A 21,807-nucleotide genomic window follows, 5' to 3' on the forward strand; every position below is an offset into this window, starting at 1 on the left:
TTTATTAGCCTTTTCCACTTAATTTGCCAAACTTTATATATACATATATTTATTAGCCCTAAACAGCCAACGCTAACATAGTATGGTCTGTCTAGAGCACCGTAGTAGGCCTACTAATTACTTTCAGTTACTTTTGGGTTACTTTCCCTTTAAGAGACATTAGAAGTCAAACCACCGCTCTAACCCCCAGCTGTTTGATAGACCTCCCTGACAACCGTTGCCGCGTCCTCAACTAGCGCACTTGGAAACCGAGATTTCAGCACAGAGTGAAGGAAGTTGAAGGTGAATTTGAAGTTAACAAGTGGCAAGTTTTGTCTATTAAAACTCATAGCATCTCCGAGGGCTATTTAAGGTTTAATGTTCTTTAATATATACAGCCTGTTAGAAAGTTTCAAACGATATTATTTACTCCATCATGTATCCTACATTCTGTGTTTTCTAACTAACGTTAGCTAGCTAGCCAGCCAGCAAGGTCATCAGCCAACGTCAATTTAGTTGCTAGTCCATGACATGTATTCATTTCAAGTACTTTTGTCCTAAATTAGCATAATGTCTAAGTTTTCTAGCTAGTTATGTAATAGAAAATTAGGCATTTGCGATTGACCAGGTCTATCTGTCATGATAAAAGAATGGGTTGGGCATTGAAAATAATAAATACTGGTAGCTACAAAGAAGCGCGTGCTGGAATGCTTACTAACGCTTATTTTGTGAGGCAGACATCTACAGATGTGTGTCTGAAGATGGAAGCAAAGCAGGTTCCCCAAAACCATCCCCATGGGGTTGGTGTATTTGTGCCACACAACCCTAGCAAACTTGCAGAACACAAGTTACCCCCACTGCAAAGTCACAGGAGCAAACTCCCCCCTGTCAGAAAGTACCCTGTGATTGAGCAGAAAGGGTACTACTCTGAGCTCATCACTACAGCAGCAAAACCCCACCTACAGGTAATAATTAGCCTACACATTCAACTGTAGTCAGAGGGCAGCTAAAAACACTACCCTGTGATACGTTTGCTCTAAGAAATATTTTATGAGGTTACACTAACTGCCTATTCATGTATCAGTCCTGTACAGATGGGCCAGAAACCCAACAGAGCTTACTGTGTCAAGCGGGCTATGAGTCCAATACTCCTAAAGGTGAGACTTTTACCCAGGGCCCATTGGATGATTAAAAATTACACTAAAATACATCAGCTACTTTACATTTGTGTATGTGTAAATATGTATTGGTATATTCTGTAAATAACAATTGATTTATTTGGGCCCATATGTATTCTGTTCCTCAGTAACCACATTCCGGACTCCGTCTGACCTGCACAGTCTGGTTGAGAGGGACAAGCATGGACCCACCACCCAGCACCAGCAGCACACGGACTTCTCCACTGGAGGTTACACAGCCAAAGTCCAGCTGCCCTACCACAGCCTGCCTGGACAGCACCTCCGCAAGATAGAGATAGAGAGGTGTGTGCATCTGTGAGGGTCACAGCTAAATACACACAAACAGTATGGGGAAGTGAATGCTCTGACATGTGTTGTGTCTGTTCTCAGGCGCCGACGGGAGTACCTGAAGCTGGATATTGCCCAGCTCCTGACAGAGCAAGGCATAGACTCCAACCTCCTGATGCCTCGACATCATAGCATTGAAGAACATGTGACCACACCAGAGAATCCACTCCCTCCTGTCTCAAACTACCTACCTCTGGAGGTGAGCTCCTCAAACATCTTCATTGTTAAAACATACATTTTTCGTTAATAAAACACTATCACATTGTGGTCACTCGTCTTTCTTGGTTTTCTCCCCTAGGTGTTTGACAATGAGGAGTTTGACTGTCGCACTCCTCAAGACTGGCTTGCCCTGGGCTATGAAAATGGATCAACTGATCACAAACCCATACCTGCCAAAGCTCTGCTGCCCACCACTGACAAGATACCACCAGGTTGGTGCTTTGATAATAGCTCTTAATTTGAATGAGCTGTTTACACAGGGATGTCCCAAATATAAATTATTGTAACCTACAGGTTCTGTCTGTTGTAGTGAACAGTGTACCATATCATCATTCTTCATCATGAGAACAGAAAATAGTTAGACATTTTCCTCTCTCTTGTCTTCTCTGGTTCTGTAGAGGACCCCAAAAGCCCCAACCTGGAGTACAGCTGGCAGTTTGTTGGGGTTCTTGACTACAACCAGGAGAAAGGGCTTTATCTGGTCCAGAAGGCCGACAAGAATGGCAGAGTGAGGGATGCCAATGGAAAACCAGTCCTAAACGAAGGACAGAGAACAAGTAATAGTTTATTACCACTTCTAGTGTATCAATGCAGTATTTTCTTGACCTGTATACAGCATACACAAAGTCTCATTCTCTGTCCCATCTCCTTGACTTTAGTAGGTGTGTTTCTGCTGTCAGCCACTCAGTACTGGATTTCCAGGATCAGGCTGCTGTTCAGTGCAGAGGACCCTCGTCTGTTTTCCCAGCGGGTGCAGTTTGCCCAGCGCTGCAGAGAGAACACAGAGGCCCTGCTGCTCTACCACCTGTCTGTAGACTGTATGCCAGTGTGGAGTGGCACCTCGTCTCTCAATGCACAAAGTCTTGCCCGTGTCAAAGAGCATGCCCTCTCTACACCTGGCCTTCGACTCAAACTGTGAGAGACATCCCTCATTTTCTAATCTAATACTCATATTTTACAGTTAGCCTTTCATTCATGGTAGAGACTGTTTAGCTATCTTTTTTCTAAAGCAGACTGACCATCAGGCTGTGTTTATTGAATAAGAGCAGGATATGAATGTCAGGAGACTGAATTGTGCATAATACTGTACAGTAAATGGAGCATTACCTTTAGGATGCATTTCTGTGTAATGTTGTGTTGTGGTGGCAGGCTGCAGGAGTGTATTGTACGTCTGGAGAAGGAGATCAATCTGGAGTATGACCGCACCATGAACCGGATCAGCTTTGATAGGGTAGTGCTCACCAACCCTGAGGATTTCTCCCACATCACCCTGCCCCAGAGAGAGCCAGAACGTGTGCCCCAGAATGGTGAGTTCACTGGAGGGTTTTTTGTAGACATAAGGATGGGCATGTTTATTCAAATATCCAAACGGAGTGGACGTTAGTGTTCGATTACTTGTGTGAGTGTTATACTACAGTTTACTATAGAATAGTACAGAATAGTACAGTACTTACTATATAATTATGTAGTAAACTAGTATATTGTAGAATACTATTCTACACACTGTTGTACCCCTCGATCGTGTAGTATTTACTATATATCGTTTTGTAATATACTATAATAAATAGTACGGTATACTACAGACCGCAAAAACGCGACAGTAAATACTACAGTAATGACCTCAAAAACTCTACAGTCCGCAAAAACACTACAGTAATTACTGTAGCATGTATTACAGTATTTAATTTTTATATACCCTGCCCATTCCCATTCTCCTCTCCCATATCCCAATTTGTGCCACCCGTAAGTGAGAAACCTACATGACAAGTATAGATCATATATTGTGTTCCCTACAGGTTATAGATACGAGCAGAAGCTCTGAACTATCCATTCAGACCTCAGTCCTACTTACGTATAGGTTATGGAAAATGTGCTCTTTGAGTATTTTGTCCAATAGGTTTCCTCAAGGAAGCCCCCACTGGTATGTCAAAGATAATAAAACAAAAACACTATAGTAAATACTACAGTAAGGTCTGCAAAAACACCACAGTAAATACTAGCAGTCCGCAAAAACACTCAAGTAATTACTATAGTATATACTACAGTTTTTTTCAGTATTTATACAATAGTAAACGGTAAATACTACAGTATACTAAAGCCATGTCTGCAATACTACAGTAAATACTACAGTAAAGTCCGCAAAAACATTACAGAGAAAACTATAGTATTTTTTCCTGTGGGATTATAACAATGAAAAAGCTTTGTCTAAATTAAATTATCTTTGTGACATTGATACATACAGGGATATACCATGACATTTGAATTTCTTTTATTTAATAAAACAACAAACTTTTGAATGTAGTTTTTATGATGGTGTCATGAGCTAGCGCATTTAGCCCTCCAGTCAGCCCTGACAACGATATGCTATTTTCTCCTCTTCAAATAGCAATTACATGCGCACACAGGAAGTTCCACAAGACCTGATGTACATTTAACATTTTAGTAATTTAGCAGATTTTTCACCTAGTTGGCTAATCCTCTTAACTGCTAGGCTACCTGCAGCTCTGATGTAACGGCGTTAAGAACGTTCCGTAAGCTCACACCGCAGCTAGCTTGAAATGTTGCGGATGGAATCATCCAATCGGTACCTTTTGGGTGGCTCAACCCACTGGCTCAACCCACTGTTTCCAATAACTACCGGAGAACTGCAGGCGGGGGGATATCTGAAAAAAAATCATGATATTATTGGAATAGTGAAACATTTAAAATGACCATCCCCAGCCTCCCGAGTGGCACAGCGGTCTAAGGTACTGCATCGCACTGCTTGAGGCGTCACTACAGACCCAGGCTGTGTCACAACTGGCCGTGAATGGGAGTCCCATAGGGCGGCGCACAATTGGCCCAGCATCGTCAAGGTTAGGGGAGGGTTTGGCCGGGGGGGGCTTTACTTGGCTCATCGTGCTCTATTGACTACTAGTGACGGGCCGGGCGCCTGTAGACTGACTTCGGTCGTCAGTTGAACGGTGTTTCCTCCAACACATTGGTGCAGCTGGCTTCCAGGTTAAAGTGTTAAGAAGTGAAATTGGGGAGAAAAAGGGGTTAAAAAAAAAAGCCCATCCCTCTACTAGTAAGACATAAGATTGGGTTCAGGGGGCCAGGGTCTCTTCGTGAACCCTGACAGAAATGAGTTTACGGGATGAGCAGTCGATGACACCTGTAATGACTCCTCTTAAACATTGTACACCTGATATGTCCACAGGCTTTGTGTCTGTCCCTACATACCCCTTTGAGAAGAACCGTGCTGCGTTTGCCTTCAACTCCCTGCTCACCAAGCCGGAGGTGATCTCTGCCTTGTCCAAAGTGCGGGGCGAGTGCAACAGGGTGGCTGCTATGAGTCTGTTCCATGTCACCTTCACCAAGTCGTTGCGTCTAGAGGAGTTTGAGCTCACCCAGTCTCAGACACATGCACAGGTATTGTAACACACAGCCCTAGAAACATTATGATACTCTGCTGGCATCAGTCCTGCTCTCTGAAGAATATCTTTGAAGAATTCTAATTGTTGCGAAATTCAAGACACTTACTAGCAGCCATACACCGCCATACATTGAAAGCCATACACATCAAAAGCTAACCCATCCCTGGTCCCTCGTGGCCCCTCAGGTGCAGCTGTTCCTGCGAGACTCATGGGTGACCACCCTGTGTAAGGGCATCCACACCAGCCTGAGAGACGTGGGCCCTGGCTGGTTTAGTCTGACGGAGTCCCGCTGGGAGGTGTACAGGATGTCCAAGCTGTGCAGCCTCATGGCCCTGGTACGCTACAGCCTGCAGGACTCACTGCGCTTCCTGGTGCAGGACTCCCTGGTCAGCCTGGCTCAGCTGCTGCTGGACGCCTGCCACAGTGTTCTCCACTGCCCACAGGACCTGACCTGGGGCTCCAACCTCATCAACAGCCCCTACAAGTGAGATCACATCACCACTCTGTCTCTATTGCTCTCTCTTTCTTTCTAACTACTCTCTATTGTCTTTCTTTGTCTCCCTCATAGGGTTGCAAAGTGAGGGAGTTTACAAGTAAACTACCAGATTCTGGTAACTTTCAAGTTTTTTAATAAACTCAGCAAAAAAACAAACGTCCTTTCACTGTCAACTGCGTTTATTTTCAGCAAACTTAACATGTGTAAATATTTGTATGAACATAACATGATTCAACAACTGAGAGATAAACTGAACACGTTCCACAGACGTGTGACTAACAGAAATTGAATAATGTGTCCCTGAACAAAGGGGGGGTCAAAAGTAACGGTCAGTATCTGGTGTGGCCACCAGCTGCATTAAGTACTGCAGTACATCTCCTCCTCATGGACTGCACCAGATTTGCCAGTTCTTGCTGTGAGATGTTACCCCACTCTTCCACCAAGGCACCTCTTTCTAAAATGATCTGCCGCAATTGTTGCAACCCCTATTACTAGCCTGTTCAACCTCTCTTTCGTATCGTCTGAGATCCTTAAAGATTGGAAAGCTGCCGCGGTCACCCCCCTCTTCTAAGGGGAGACATTCTAGACCCAAACTATTACAGTCCTATATCTATCCTACCCAGCCTCCCTAAAGTCTTCGAAAGCCAGGTTAACAAACAGATCACCGACCATTTTGAATCCCACCGTACCTACTCCGCTATGCAATCTGGTTTCAGAGCTGGTCATGGGTGTACCTCAGCCACGCTCAAGGTCCTAAACGATATCATAACTGCCATCGATAAGAGACAATACTGTGCAGCCATCTTCATCGACCTGGCCAAGGCTTTCGACTCTGTCAATCACCGTATTCTTATCGGCAGACTCAACAGACTTGGTTTCTCAAATGACTGCCTCGCCTGGTTCACCAACTACTTCTCAGACAGAGTTCAGTGTGTCAAATCGGAGAGGCCTGTTGTCTGGACCTCTGGCTGTCTCTATGGGGGTGCCACAGGGTTCAATTCTCGGGCCGACTCCTTTCTCTGTATACATCAATGATGTCGCTCTTGCTGCTGGTGATTCTCTGATCCACATCTACGCAGACGACACCATTCTGTATACTTCTGGCCCTTCTTTGGACACTGTGTTAACTAACCTCCAGGCGAGCTTCAATGCCATACAACACTCCTTCCATGGCCTCCAACTGCTCTTACATGCAAGTAAAACGAAATGCATGCTCTTCAACCGATCGCTGCCCGCACCCGCCCGCCCGTCTAGCATCACTACTCTGGACGGTTCTGACTTAGAGTATGTGGACATCTACAAATACCTAGGTGTCTGGTTAGACTGTAAACTCTCCTTCCAGACTCGCATTAAGCATCTCCAATCCAAAATTAAATCTAGAATCGGCTTCCTATTTTGCAACAAAGCATCCTTCACGCATGCTGCCAAACACCCTCGTAAAACTGACCATCCTACCGATCCTTGACTTCGGCGATGTCATTTACAAAATAGCCTCCAACACTCTGTTTCCCATGCTTGTTCAGCAAATTGGATGTAGTCACAGTGCCATCTGCTTTGTCACCAAAGCCCCATGTACTACCCACCACTGCGACCTGTATGCTCTTGTTGGCTGGCCCTCGCTTCATTTTCATCTTTGCTAGGTAAAGCCCCGCCTTATCTCAGCTCACTGGTCACCATAGCAGCACCCACCCGTAGCACGTGCTCCAGCAGGTATATCTCACTGGTCATCCCCAAAGCCAACTCCTTCTTTGGCCGCCTTTCCTTCCAGTTCTCTGCTGCCAATGACTGGAACGAATTGCAAAAATCACAGAATCTGGAGTCTTATATCGCCCTCACTAACTTTAAGCATCAGCTGTCAGAGCAGCTTACCGATCATTGCACCAGTACACAGCCCATCTGTAAATAGCCCACCCAATTACCTCATCCCCATATTGTTATTTATTTTTTGCTCCTTTGCACCCCAGTATCTCTACTTGCACATTCATCTTTTGCACATCTATCACTCCAGTGTTTAATTGCTAAATTGTAATTATTTCACCACTATGGCCTATTTATTGCCTTACCTCCCTAATCTTACTACATTTGCACATACTGTATGTAGACTTTTCTATTGTGTTATTGACTGTATGTTTGTTTATTCCATGTGTAACTCTGTGTTGTTTGTGTCGCACTGTTTTGCTTCATCTTGGCTAGGTCGCAGTTGTAAATGAGAACTTGTTCTCAACTGGCCTACCTGGTTAAATAAAGGTGAAATAAATAAAATAAACACCGCCCCAGACCATGATGGACCCTTCACCTCCAAATCGATCTCGCTCCAGAGTACAGGCCTCGGTGTAACGCTCATTCCTTCGACGATAAATGCGAATCTGACCATCACCCCTGGTGAGACAAAACCGCGACTCGTCAATGAAGAGCACTTTTTGCCAGTCCTGTCTGGTCCAGCGACGGTGGGTTTTTGCCCATAGGCGACGTTGTTGCCAGTGATGTCTGGTGAGGAACAGCCTACAAGCCCTCAGTCCAGCCTCTCTCATCCTATTGCGGACAATCTGAGCACTGATGGAGGGATTCCTGGTTCCTGGTGTAACTCGGGCAGTTGTTGTTGCCATCCTGTACCTGTCCCGCAGGTGTGATGTTCGGATGCACCGGTCCTGTGCAGGTGTTGTTACACGTGGTCTACCACTGCAAGGACGATCAGCTGTCCGTCCTGTCTCTCTGTAGCTCTGTCTTAGCCGTCTCACAGTACGGACATTGCAATTTATTGCCCTAGCCACATCTGCATTCCTCATGCCTCCTTGCAGCATGCCTAAGGCACGTTCACGCAGATGAGCAGGGACCCTGGGCATCTTTCTTTTTCTCTTTAGTGTCCTAGGTTTTCATAACTGTGACCTTAATTGCCTACCGTCTGTAAGCTGTTAGTGTGTTAACGACCGTTCCACAGGTGCATGTTCAGTAATTGTTTACGGTTCATTGAACAAGCATGGGAAACAGTGTTTAAACCCTTTGCAATGAAGATCTGTGAAGTTATTTGGATTTTTACGAATTATTTTTGAAAGACAGGGTCCTGAAAAAGAGACGTTTCTTTTTTTGCTGAGTTTAGTTTTTATCACATGATATCTTGTGGCCTTTTTGGGTACTTCAGATTTAAAAAATATGATTTAAAAATATTTTATGTCCAACGTTTCGACAGACAAGCTGTCTTCATCAGGGTATAATGACAATCACTATTGGGTGACTCGTTTATATATTGTCAAAAGACAGACACAGGTGTGTTCCACTCTGCTAGCCAGCACCTCGCCTAAATAGGTGTCCATTTCTTTCACCTCTGGGTAATTCAGATTATCACAGGTGTCTGTAATTAGCTTTGGCCCTCTCTGTGACCTTATCAAATGTAAAATATATAAAATAAGATTATTTTAAATTGTAAACTGAGTGGTTTGAGCCCTGAATGTTGATTGGGCTATGTCCAGGCACTCCACGATGCGTCGTGACTAAGAACAACTCTTAGCCGTGGTATATTGGCCATATACCACACCCCTCGTGCCTTATTGGTAAATTTTACCATGGCATTGAATACTTGTTTCTGATTGGCTTGAAGGGCTTTCTAGAGTGTGCATTATTTTCCTATAACGCACGTTATATCAGCACGGTAGAATTCAATGGCTGTAGTTCAATCTTACGTGTTTTGTTTGAGCTGCTTTTGAAACCAAAAGTCGAATTGAAAACATTGGCATTGTTGAATTCGATTTCCATAGTAGCAAGCTAGGACTGATGGTTTGGTTAGCTAAACTAGAAAGTCTGTTTGTTTGGTTCACATGACAGCTACTGTGGCTATGGGCATCCACACCAAACTCGCTCCTGTCACGCAGGTTGAAATATCAAAACGAACTCTGATATTTATTATTATATTAATTTGGGGACAGGTCGAAACACATGAAACATTCATGAACATTTAGCCAAGTTCTATTTTACCGCCTGGCTACGCAGACGCTCATTGACGAGCGCGAGCAGTTTAGATTAAATGATTGAACAACATGTATGTGTACATTTATTTTGCAACGCTTGCACACACAACGCGAGCGGTGTGGTCAGCATTTTAGTTATGCACTCCTATGTATCTCCACAGGCCGAAGAAGAGCCCGCTGTTCTTGGTAGATCTGGTTCTGGATGTGACTGGGGTCCACTACAGCACTCCTCTGGAGAACTTTGAGACTTCCATCATTACCCTGTTTGATAAGGGGATCCTTTCCACCCACAATGTGCCTCAGCTGGATAAGGCAAGACAAGACACCATGCATTCCAACATTTTGACAATTTATTTAAATTACAGTAATGAAGTTAGAATTGATTTGCTTCACACTTCTGCCGTTTATGATGATGGCTTTTTGTGTCTCTCAGTTTGTGATGCAGAAGATGTTCATCAGTGGCACTCCTCTGTTGGAGTCAGTGGGTCTGTGGGAGCCTGCGGTGGCAGAGCTGAGGGAGAGGGTCCGTGCCGCCCTGCGTCAGGCTGCCATCCCACTCCGGGCCTACGCCCGCGAGTATGAGAGATACCTAGAGCTGCACAACTCAGACATAGAGACCTTCCTTAAGTAAGACCTGTCTCAGTAGAACTTGTAGTTGTAGCACTTGTGTCTGTAACTAAGTCTTTGTGTGTATGTGTCCCAGGGCCCACAGCCAGGAGGAGCAGACTCCCCAGGAGGTGAAACGGGAGGTGGTACAGCACCTAAAGGAGAAGGAGCGTCTAGACCACTCCTTCCCATCCTCCATCGTCATCGGCCCCTTCACCGTCAGCGTGGAGAGTGTCCGCCAGAGCCTGTCCAAGAAACGCAGAGCCCTGGCTAACGCCGTGCTCGACCGGCTTGCCCTCAAGCTCCGCAAGCAAGTGGAGGACGTAAGTCTCAAGACTTTTCAAGAGATTTGTGTAGCAAAGTACAGGAATATCATACTTGAGGATATACAATGGTCAATGTTGTTTAGTAGGCATTGCATGTGATGTTAAGTGCAGATATGTTTGTTAGTATTTGGCTCAGACCAGTCTATACTGTGTGTTTTGTTTTTTTCCAGGCATGTGAAGAGTGTAAGGCCATCAGCAGGAAGCTGCATGAGAAGCCGAACAGCATTGAGGAGCTGACCGACCAACGTGAATGGATGAAGCAGATCTCAGATCAGCTCAAGGCCCATGAGGTACAGAGAATAAATTATACAGACTTGCAGAGAATAGAATACATCATTTTTGGTACTGTAAAGATCATCCTCTTGATTAGAGAGTTCTCATTTTGTGTGTCACTTTCCTCAGGAGCTCCAATCCAAAGCCATGTCAGATTACGAGTTGATCGATGAGTTCTTCTACACCCTGTCAAATGAGGACTTCAATGGAAAGTAAGGCTGGCTGTTACAACACGTTGAAAGATTGAGATACTGGTTTTGTATTGGAGTGAGAACGAGAGGTCAAACTAGGAGTGTAGAAAGTAAATAATAGGTTTGAGTGAATGCTGGAAATGAGAGCGCGAGTGTCTGTCTCTTTTGCTGTGCAGGTGGACAGCCATTGGGTGGCCACATAAGATTGTGACCCAGATGGAGACGGTATCGTCCCAGCATGTTGAGGATGAAGAACGCTTCAACAAGATCCAGCAGGCTGACCAGAACAACTTCCAGGAGCGCCTGGACTCTCTACAGGTGAGCCATGCTTTCAAATCCCCAGACTTTGACAAAAATTACCCTTTTCTGTTGCCTGCCTCTGCATGTTGTTGCAGATGGTGGTGGCTGGCTTTTCTGGGTACACGGACATCAGCCGAGCCCACGAGGTGGCCAACGAGGTACGACGTGTGGGCAAGCAGCTGAAGGAGTCCCAGACCATGGCCCAGACATACAACAACCGGGACCGTCTGTTTGGCATCCCTGTCACCAACGTGAGTGTGGCGTTATTGACTCGATCTGCCTCCCCAATGGCTTCTACTTGAGTTGATGTAGACTATGCTGTTGTTGAGCAATCAACCAACATGTAAAAACAAAGACTGACATGTACTGACTGGCTGCTGTGTCTGTGTTGCAGTACGACCGTCTGCAGAAGCTGATCAGGGACTTCCAGCCGTTCAGAGACCTGTGGACCACCACGTCAGACTGGCTGCGGTGGCACGATAGCTGGCACAATGACCCCCTTTCCATCATTGACCCCGAGCAGCTGGAGCGCAACGTCACAGACGCCTTCAAGACCATGCACAAGTGTGTCAAAATGTTCAAGGACATCCCCGGTGAGCAGTGGTGGAAAAAGTACTCAATTGTCATACTTGAGTAAAAGTAAAGATACCTTAATCGAAAATGAGTCAAGTGAAAGTCACCCAGTTAAATACTCCTTGAGTAAAAGTCTAGATCAGATCAGAGGCAGTAGGGATGACCAGGGATGATCTCTTGATAAGTGTGTGAATTGGACCATTTTCCTGTCAAAATGTAACAAGCACTTTTGGGTGTCAGGGAAAATGTATGGAGTAAAAAAAAAAAAAGTACATTACTTTCTTTAGGAATGTAGTGAAGTAAAAGTAAAAGTTGCCAAAAATATAAATAGTAAAGTAAAGTACAGATACCCCCAAAAATGACTTAAGTATTACTTTAAAGTATTTTTACTTAAGTACTTTACACCACTGCCGGTGAGTGACGCTTTATCAAGTAATCAAATCTGATTTGTATACAAAGTGCTTAACATAACCATGGCCTAAACCTCCCAAAAGCAAGAATCAATGAGTGGCAAGGGGAAAAAAAATATCTGTCTCTCTACCTCTTTCCTTCTCTCTCTCCCTCCCTACCTACCTACATACACATACACACCAGCGTGTCAGGAGGTGGCTTCTGACATCCGGGGGAAGATAGATGACTTCCGTCCCTACATCCCTCTGATCCAGGGCCTGAGGAATCCTGGGATGAGGGGCAGACACTGGCAGCTGCTGTCAGACCGCATCCACATGAATGTCAAGCCCAAGGCCAACCTCACTTTCTCCCGTTGCCTGGAACTAGGCCTGCAGGACCATGTGGATGTGATAGCACAGGTGGCCGAGGTGGCAGGGAAGGAGTACGCCATCGAACAGGTACTGGATAACTGCAGGCAGTAATAAAGTGGCTAATATCTGTTACAGCCAATAGCGCTGACGGACACAGTTATCTAATATCCTAATTTTGGACTGAACTGAATGTGTCCCTGTCCTCCCTCTCCCCATTCAGGCTCTGGATAAGATGGAGCATGAGTGGTCGACAGTGGCCTTCGAGGTGTTGCCCTACAAGGAGACGGGCACTTACATCCTGAAGAGCCCAGACGAGGCGTCACAGCTGCTGGATGACCACATCGTCATGACCCAGAGCATGTCTTTCTCCCCCTACAAGAAACCCTTTGAGGAACGCATCAGCTCGTGGGAGAGCAAGCTCAGGATGACTCAGGTACAGCAGAAAGATACATACGTCTGACTGGGTGTCATTGGAAGGAGAAGGAGGCTAAAGTAACATTGAAAGTGTCCTACTAGGTGAATGGAGAGCCTTAAAAGGCTGATTGGCCCATTCTCACCATTTAAAATCCCTGTAGTAGATGTTGTTCATTCTTCATGAGATGTTTCAAAACCTCATTAATGTTGTGTGACTGCCCTCTGCTGGTGCTTGCAGGATGTGCTGGAAGAGTGGCTGACCTGCCAGCGCTCCTGGCTTTACCTGGAGCCTATCTTCAGCTCTGACGACATCAACCGCCAGTTGCCTGTAGAGGGAAAGAGGTACCAGACCATGGAGCGCACCTGGAGGAAAGTGATGAAGAGCGCCTACGACAACAAACAGGTGAGATACTGTAATCACAACACAATACAACAACAACCCACATCATGCTTAGATTGACTTCAATAAGGTTTAGTGTTGATACTGAGTGTAAACTAAATGTTTATTGTGTGTGTGTGCGTACGTGCATGTGTGTGTCTAGGTGATTGACCTGTGCCCGGACCCCCGTCTGTTGGACAGTCTGAGGGACTGTAATAAGCTGTTGGAGCTGGTGCAGAAGGGTCTGAGCGACTACCTAGAGACCAAGCGTGGCTCCTTCCCCAGGTATGCTGTCACTACTGACTGTGTTTCAGCTCTAAGCAAAATGACTGTTTATTTAGATTCAGTTTTACAGATGTATTCGATAGTTGTTGATTAATACCATAACAAACAGCTTTGAAATTATCTTTCTCAGAAATGGCAACATAGAGAACTTTTGCCTTTGCAGGTTCTATTTCCTGTCTGACGACGAGCTCCTGGAGATTCTCTCCCAGACCAAGGATCCCACAGCAGTACAGCCTCATCTGCGCAAATGCTTCGAGAACATTGCACGGGTTAGTCTGTCTCTCTCTATCCCCCTGCGCCCCTTTTCAAATATTCCTTTTCTCGAGTTTTATCTCTTTCTATCTCTTCTCCTTCTCTGTGTCCCCCAGCTTAAGTTCCAGTCAGACCTGCAGATCACTCATATGTACTCTGGGGAGGGGGAGGAGGTCAAGCTCTGCCTTCCAGTGTGGCCCTCTGGGAATGTGGAGGACTGGCTGAGGGAGGTGGAGAAGTCTATGAAGGCCTGTCTGAGGGACAACATTGAACGCTCGCTGAAGGTCTACCCACAGGTCAGCCCCTTACCAAATCTACAGTAGCAGTGCATGGGTCAAATTTTTGGGGAAGCCAAGCCAAGGGGGGAAAAAGTCATATTACAATCTATGTGTTGTGATAATTGCGTTGTTTGCTCTATAACCTGTTAGTTCATATGCCACCGTGATATATAGGCCTAACGCCCAGACAATAAGAAGACAACAGTCACACAGTGGCAGAATAAATTCAACCACATGGTTGTTTCATTGCAAAACCGGAGAGCAACATCTGTCTGGTGAAGTCTACAAAGGATATTTGAATGTAACAGTTACATGACCTACAGCATGGGCAAGCAAGTTAATGTTTCGGACATTTTCGAACTAGTAAATAACTACAGATTTAGAACCACAGAGTTACCGCAAGTCACAAAGAAAACAGGAGCTGCCTCCTCTATTCAAGCACCATTTCAACTTCAACATTTCAATATCATCAAATCACTTATGCTTGTTCTAATACAGTGACAACTTAAAGATACCAAAAACAATTTAGACCAATTAACGTAAGCTAAATATGTGTGGCTGTCCATGGTACTGATTTCTGTGCGTGCAAGTAGAAAAACATGTAGACTCGCCGTACTTGTAGAGAAATGCCAATGCCATTCTCCTGTCTTTCATGTTGCCCAAATGGTCTATGACTGTCATACAGTAAATGCTTTTTAGTTTTTGTTGTCCTAGGCTACCTGGCTAAAATGCTTGCTCGCTAACCTAACTTCCTTTAATGGGCAATAATGAGCCAGCTAGTTAATATTAGTCTTCTACATCTAGCTACATATTGAACTCACATCCTCTCAGGCCAGGGGCACAAGGTATGAATTTATAGTTGGATCAGATTCACCATTGTAATCATTGGCCAGTACGGAGAATTAAGTAAAAGTCCAAATCCTTATCTCCATCCATGGCTAATTTACGAAAGGGACGATTTTAACTAGTTAGCTAGCCAGCCATCGGAAGACAACGACACTACGAGATGCAACAATTGAAGTTTTTTCTCTCAATTACGTTATGCTTTTGGTGTGAAGATATTTCCGAACTGACTTCCCTTGACACCTTTTTTTGGTTCGCCAGGACCAACCACAGTTGAGCTCACTGAGTTTAGCTCAACGCTGATTTGCTATTATTTTAGAATGTTTTTATCAAGGGAGACCAAATGCTTGTTGACTTCCCTTGCTATTGAATTCAATGTTGTGGGTGGCAATGATATCATACACTTTTAGGCCAGACATCCTCAGATACTTAAGTGATAATGGCCGAAAAGGCGATGTTTGGAGGATAAATTGGCATGGGTTTTGTTAGGCTTTCTAGGGTTGCTACCCAGGCTGTCTGGTCGTTCATTGTATCAGTTCCATTGCCTTAGACGTGACCCAGTCTTTCAGTCTTTTTGTTCTGTATCTATGGACGCGACCCAGTCATACCTTCTAAATGTTCTATTGCCATACTGGCTAGCAACGTTCTTATCCCTTGCTTGCTAGCTAGCCAACTATGGCTAACTTACAGTCACGTCAAAAAGTGCAGGCAGAATAAAAGCAAAGTAGCTGCATTTGCATTTGTTTAAGCTGTTTTCTAGTGACATTTATTTGGATAATGTTACAGCCAGAACATTGAGCTAATGAGGCGCGATTTCGTCTGGTATAGAAAATGTGCTCACTCGTCAGGACACTGTTGTTCAGAGAAGCTATCTAACAACACAATCACTTCAAACTGAAGCTGGAAAGACTGCAAACTAGCTGCACTTCGTTTTGTTTTACCGTTTTTCAATTTACATTTCTTTGTATATATCCATGGATATGATTGTTTTTTACTTGGTCTATTTTTGGGGGAAGCCTGACTTCCGTTGGCAGCCATGAATACACACAACTGCCAATATATCAACCAGTTGACAGAAAACTACACAGTTCAAACATTATTTTGTCTTATTGTATTGTCATCTGTTACACTGGGCTGAGGTTTTTGGATTTTCCAAATAGTGTCCAAGCTTTGTGAAACGCACTGATGACTGTAATGTGTGTGTGCCCTCCTGTCCCTTCCCCTTAGCAACCGCGTACAGAGTGGGTATTATCATGGCCTGGGCAGGTGGTGATCGCTGGCTGCCAGACCTTCTGGACCACTGAGGTGTCAAATGCACTGGAGCAGGGAGACCTGACTGACCGACTCTATCCCCAGCTACAAACACAGGTGTGTATCCTAAGTTTTCCCAAAGCTTGGCTAGACCCTGACCATACATGGGTTAGTTTACAACGTTACGAAACTATGTGTATATTGTTGTGATTATGGATGGCCAGATTGCTAGCAAGAATGACAAGAAACTGCCATGTGGGGAATCGTAAGTGTCTTGTTTTTAAGTGTTTTGACTGATTTCATGTCAATACTATTGCTAAAATGTGCTAGCTAGCTAACCAACAACCGTAACAATGTATTTGAGAGACAACAAGTGCTCATTGTGCAAATATAGCTTACATGTTGTCAATCTAAGCCAACCTCATCTGTTTAGCCCATAGTTGCACACAAGTCAGTTGTTGCTAAACAACCAACATGTCTATTTTGTAGCTGAAGTTCAGATGTGCATGGAACAAATTGGACATTTTAGTCATTTAGTACACTCTTATCCAGAGGGACTTACAGTAGAGTGAGTGCATAAATGTTCATACTTTTTTCTCTGTGGGAATCAAACCTACAACCCTGGTGTTGCAAGCGCCATGATCTACCTACTGAACCAACTGGGACTATCAGTATGGCTTCAATGGGCTATGATATCATATCATTGTGAAGAATGTGAAAGATAATATGTGACTGACAGTGTCCTCCCCTTTGTTATGGTGTAGCTGGGAGACCTGGTGCAGCTGGTGAGGGGCCGCCTGTCTAAGATGCAGAGAGCCGTTCTGTCTGCCCTCATCGTCATAGAGGTCCATGCCAAGGACGTTGCAGCCAAGCTGGTAGAGGAGGGCGTCTCCAGCATCAATGACTTTGAGTGGATCAGCCAGCTCAGGTTTGACCTGCCCAACAAAATATACCTGCTGCTCATATGATGTACTTCTGCCTTAGAGAGCTAACGATTTGGGTTGAACCATTGTGTGTAGATGACATGCAGAAATCTGTGAACATTCCAGATTCCCCTTAATTCATATTTGTTTGTAGGTATTACTGGGCTCGAAATGACCTGTATATCCGGGCAGTGAACGCAGAGTTCCTCTATGGATATGAGTACCTGGGCAACTCAGGACGCCTGGTCATCACCCCACTCACAGACCGGTAAGCTTTGGCTACCCGCCAATGGGTCTCAATGACTCCCGCCCTTGTTATGAAAGCATGTCTCACCCATAGAGATAGATTGAGGACTCTAGTGCCCAAAAGCCCGTTTTAGCATAGGCAGCGCCATTGAGGACTTTTCCCATTTTGAAGTAGTCAATTGGGTGGGTCTTCCTATGTATTAAGGAAGGATCACATAATTACATTTAGATGACCAGGAAGGATCAGCCAATGAATTATACTTGTGATGAAACATTGCATAACTGTAGTTGGCAGTAAATCGCCAACCTTGGCTTTAAACCTGTTCAAACAACACACACTAGGTGGCAGTGTGCAGTTTGTTTGCCAACTCATAGAAGTAGTAGAAGTAGAAAATGGACTACTTCAAAATGGAGACGGCCTCAATGGCGCTGGCGATGCTCTCACAGACGCCATAATGGGATAGATACAATGATGCAATGTCTATCTAAAGCTGAATGTCACTCAAACCGACCACTTTGAGCACTTCAATCACTCGATCACTCGATATGTGTGTTCACGAGTCAATCGAGTCAATCTCAAACGCTAGTTGTCGAGTCATCAAGGGCTCCACGGCGCCTTTTGGAAGCCTCTTTATTGAGTGGGCATCCTATGCCGACTGCGCCCTTGGTAGCAACTTCTTCCCATGAATCTTAGCATGTTGCCAAGCATCAACCGTCACTACTGTGACGCCCTCAAAAGCAGTCAGAATAAATCAAGATAAATCAAGAAATCTGTAATTAATTCATTTTCAAGTTTAATTTTGAGGATGTCTGAGTCTAGCAGTTTACACCTAGCAAAGTAGTCCAGTGTATTTCTGAAGTTTGATCATGTACATGAAAACTTGTCCATTATTACCTTGCTAGCTGAGCCTGAGCCAGTCACTGACTTATATAAACGAAAGAGAAGGTAACCAACCAGCTAGTGCAACACTAAATGCAATTCTCCTTCTATAAGCAAGCTAGCTAGCTACTGTAAAATGCACTGATGCTTCTATACACAAGTTAGCTAGTTAGCTAGCTATTTTAGTAACGTTATTTTATAATAATGAATGCTTTTTAATGAAGCAGCAAGCAACGTGCTCTGCCGTGAGTCTGTACAGTATCGAGTCTGCTGCTGCGCTGTGCATTTATCTGACTCAACGTTACAACATAGCAATTGTTGCTTTGGAAACATGCTGAAATACAGACTGACTGCTGGGAACATGTCTACAACTTATCAGTAAACTGTTAAACTATCGTAAATAAGTGACAAGCTACACACTGTTTATAAGTGCAGTGCCCAAAATCTATAGCTAGCAGGAGATAAAATTCCATCTCAGTGTTTGTCAGTGAAGCTAGCAGCAGGCAGGCTACAACAAGCTAAAACCAGTTGATGAAAACACTGGCGACTGATATACTTGCACATGGCTGTTCGATAAAGGATTTAGGGTTTGTGAGTCTATGGTCTCACCCCTCTCTCCCTCCCCCTCTCAGGTGTTACCTGACCCTGACAGGGGCACTGCACCTGAAGTTCGGAGGGGCCCCTGCGGGTCCAGCAGGAACAGGGAAGACAGAGACCACTAAAGACTTGGGGAAAGCCCTGGCTATCCAGACTGTAGTCTTCAACTGCTCGGATCAGCTGGACTTCATCGCCATGGGCAAGTTCCTCAAGGGACTGGCCAGGTTAGTCCTTATATAAAACACCAAACTGGCAAAAATATAAATTGTATGTGCTACAAAATAACACAAGCCTTATTCTAAAATGAATTAAATTGTATTTTTTCCTCATCAATCTACACACAAGACCCCATAATGATAAAGCAATTTTTAGCACATTTATTAAAAATAAAACACTGAAATATATTACATTTCCATAAATATTCAGACCCTTTACTCAGTACATTGTTGCGATTACAGCCTCGAGTCTTCTTGGGTACAACGCTACCGTCTTGGCACCTGTATTTGGGGAGTTTTTCCCATTCTTGTCTGCAGATCCTCTCAAGCTCTGTCAGGTTGGATGGGGAGTGCAGCTTCACAGCTATTTTCACGTTTCTCCTGAGATGTTCGATTGGGTTCAAGTCCGGGCCCTGGCTGGGCCACTCAAGGACATTCATAGACTTGTCCCGAAGTCACTCCTGCGTTGTCGTGGCTGTGTTCTTAGGGTTATTGTCCTATGGGAAGGTGAACCTTCGCCCCAGTCTGAGGTCCTGTGCGCTCTGGAGCAGATTTCTATCGAGGATCTCTCTGTTCTTTGCTTCGTTCATCTTTCCCTTGATCCTGACCAGTCTCCCAGTCCCTGCTGCTGAAAAACATCCCCACAGCATGATGCTGCCACCACCTTGCTTCACCGTACGGATGTGGCCAAGTTTATTCTAGACGTGACGTTTGGCATTCAGGCCAAAGAGTTCCATCTTGGTTTCATCAGATCAGAGAATCTTGTTTCTCATGGTCAGAGTCCTTTAGGTGCCTCTTGGCAAACTGCAAGCGGACTGTTGTGCCTACTACTGAGGAGTGGCATCCATCTGGCCACCCTACCATGAAGTTAGTGCTGCAGAGATGGTTATCCTTCTGGAAGGATATCCCATCTCCACAGAGGAACTCTGGAGCTCTGTTAGTGACCATCGGGTTCTTGTTCACCTCCCCGACCAAGGCCCTTCTCCCCTGATTGCTCAGTTTGGCTGGGCGGCCAGCTCTAGGAAGAGTCTTGGTGGTTCCAAACTTCTTTCATTTAAGAATGATGGAGGCCTCTCTATTTCTGTCAACTGTAGAGGTGTGTGCCTTTCCAAATCATGTCCAATCAATTGAATTTACCACAGGTGGACTCCAATCAAGTTGTAGAAACATCTCAAGGATGGATCAATGGAAACAGGATGCACCTGAGCTCACTTTCGAGTCTCATAGCAAAGGGTCTGAATACTTATATAAATAAGCTTTCTGTTTTTTATTTTTAATACATTTGTAAAAATGTCTAAAAACCTGTTTATGCTTTGTCATTATGGGTTATTGTGTGTTGATTGATGAAGAAAAAATACAAAAAATACAATCCATTTTAGAATAAAGCTGTAACGGAACAAAATGTGGAAAAAAGGAAGGGGTCTGTATTCTTTCCAAATGCACTGTATATCCTGTTGAATGTATTTAAATTGTTTTGTGGGGCTACTGTGATCTACTGTATCTCCTGTAGTTCTGGAGCCTGGGCATGTTTTGATGAGTTTAACCGCATTGATGTGGAGGTGCTGTCAGTGGTAGCCCAACAAATCGCCACCATCAATAAGGCCCAGCATCAGAGGGTGAACAAAAACATACACAAACACAGTCATAGACAACATGTACACAGTCAAAAGTGCATACACACATGAAAATATTACAGATTTGTATGTCTGTGCGTGCGTGCGTGCGTTTGTGTTTGTGTCTCTCAGGCGGAGCGATTTGTGTTTGAGGGGCAAGAGATCCCTCTTGTTGCGTCTTGTGCTGTTTTCATCACCATGAACCCTGGTTACGCCGGCCGCACTGAACTACCAGATAACCTAAAGGTAGCTACATAAAATTGCCCAAAAACATTTAAAAGTTCACATCCCTGGCAGGGTATTGTAAAACGAAGCACTGAGGTGTGACTGTAACACATTATATTTCTATCTGTTTGTCTTAAGGCTCTGTTCCGTCCTGTTGCTATGATGGTCCCTGATTATGCTATGATCGCTGAGATCTCTCTCTACTCCTTTGGCTTCAGCGATGCTAAAGTCCTCTCCAAGAAGATCACCACCACCTTCAAACTGTCCTCCGAGCAGCTCAGCTCCCAGGTGGTACCCTAGTCTACATAGAATCTTTGCCCCAGTACCCATACCCGCAGCATGCCTTATTGAGGGTCAAGCTTTATATCCAGTGCTCTATTTCTTTGTGAAATTTGTTGTGGAAATTATAATCAATAATGAGTCGAGACAAGGTCAGTCATCAATCAGGATATTACTTTATTCAAAATGTATTAATAACATCAATAAATTATTGCAATAATGAAGCTGGTCGACGACCCACCCGTAGGTGATTCGTTGACAGCCCAACGAGCGGATTTGAGCCACAGCATTTTATAGCAAAGTACATGCCCGGAATGTTCATGACAAACAACAGATGTATGGAATGGGTCACAAGGTTAGGATTTGTATGAAAGACACTAATAATTTACAGCAGATATAGTCTGCTGTAAATTATTAGTATCTTTCATACAAATCTGTTCTCATTGTGTAGAAACCAGGGTCTGACCCCCAAAACAAAGTTCCTCTCATCATTATCCAT

The 21,807-nt window shown here is 44.5% G+C and overlaps 1 protein-coding gene across 6 annotated transcripts in view; it reads left to right on the forward strand.

Moving 5' to 3' along the window:
* The first annotated feature begins 203 nt into the window (after window positions 1-203).
* dnah1 (dynein, axonemal, heavy chain 1) overlaps window positions 204-21,807 on the forward strand; it is a 55,588-nt gene continuing 33,984 nt past the window's right edge. For 5 of the 6 annotated variants that reach the window (XM_029774907.1, XM_029774909.1, XM_029774911.1 and 2 more), the window contains exons 1-32: window positions 204-282; window positions 717-944; window positions 1,064-1,136; window positions 1,286-1,460; window positions 1,548-1,704; window positions 1,804-1,936; window positions 2,123-2,281; window positions 2,384-2,639; window positions 2,874-3,031; window positions 4,924-5,135; window positions 5,326-5,624; window positions 9,760-9,910; window positions 10,032-10,225; window positions 10,302-10,527; window positions 10,701-10,820; window positions 10,933-11,015; window positions 11,171-11,312; window positions 11,390-11,545; window positions 11,689-11,887; window positions 12,462-12,715; window positions 12,849-13,061; window positions 13,281-13,445; window positions 13,585-13,706; window positions 13,870-13,975; window positions 14,075-14,254; window positions 16,307-16,447; window positions 17,095-17,258; window positions 17,408-17,521; window positions 19,012-19,200; window positions 20,702-20,807; window positions 20,937-21,050; window positions 21,168-21,317. In XM_029774907.1, the coding sequence (XP_029630767.1) occupies window positions 741-944; window positions 1,064-1,136; window positions 1,286-1,460; window positions 1,548-1,704; window positions 1,804-1,936; window positions 2,123-2,281; window positions 2,384-2,639; window positions 2,874-3,031; window positions 4,924-5,135; window positions 5,326-5,624; window positions 9,760-9,910; window positions 10,032-10,225; window positions 10,302-10,527; window positions 10,701-10,820; window positions 10,933-11,015; window positions 11,171-11,312; window positions 11,390-11,545; window positions 11,689-11,887; window positions 12,462-12,715; window positions 12,849-13,061; window positions 13,281-13,445; window positions 13,585-13,706; window positions 13,870-13,975; window positions 14,075-14,254; window positions 16,307-16,447; window positions 17,095-17,258; window positions 17,408-17,521; window positions 19,012-19,200; window positions 20,702-20,807; window positions 20,937-21,050; window positions 21,168-21,317 (5,115 nt within the window). In that variant the 5' untranslated portion in view covers window positions 204-282; window positions 717-740. The remainder of the gene's footprint in view (window positions 283-716; window positions 945-1,063; window positions 1,137-1,285; window positions 1,461-1,547; window positions 1,705-1,803; window positions 1,937-2,122; window positions 2,282-2,383; window positions 2,640-2,873; window positions 3,032-4,923; window positions 5,136-5,325; window positions 5,625-9,759; window positions 9,911-10,031; window positions 10,226-10,301; window positions 10,528-10,700; window positions 10,821-10,932; window positions 11,016-11,170; window positions 11,313-11,389; window positions 11,546-11,688; window positions 11,888-12,461; window positions 12,716-12,848; window positions 13,062-13,280; window positions 13,446-13,584; window positions 13,707-13,869; window positions 13,976-14,074; window positions 14,255-16,306; window positions 16,448-17,094; window positions 17,259-17,407; window positions 17,522-19,011; window positions 19,201-20,701; window positions 20,808-20,936; window positions 21,051-21,167; window positions 21,318-21,807) is intronic. The other variant, XM_029774908.1, reaches the window with a different exon arrangement.

Source organism: Salmo trutta, chromosome 14 (assembly GCF_901001165.1).
Source record: "Salmo trutta chromosome 14, fSalTru1.1, whole genome shotgun sequence".
NCBI lineage: Eukaryota > Metazoa > Chordata > Actinopteri > Salmoniformes > Salmonidae > Salmo > Salmo trutta.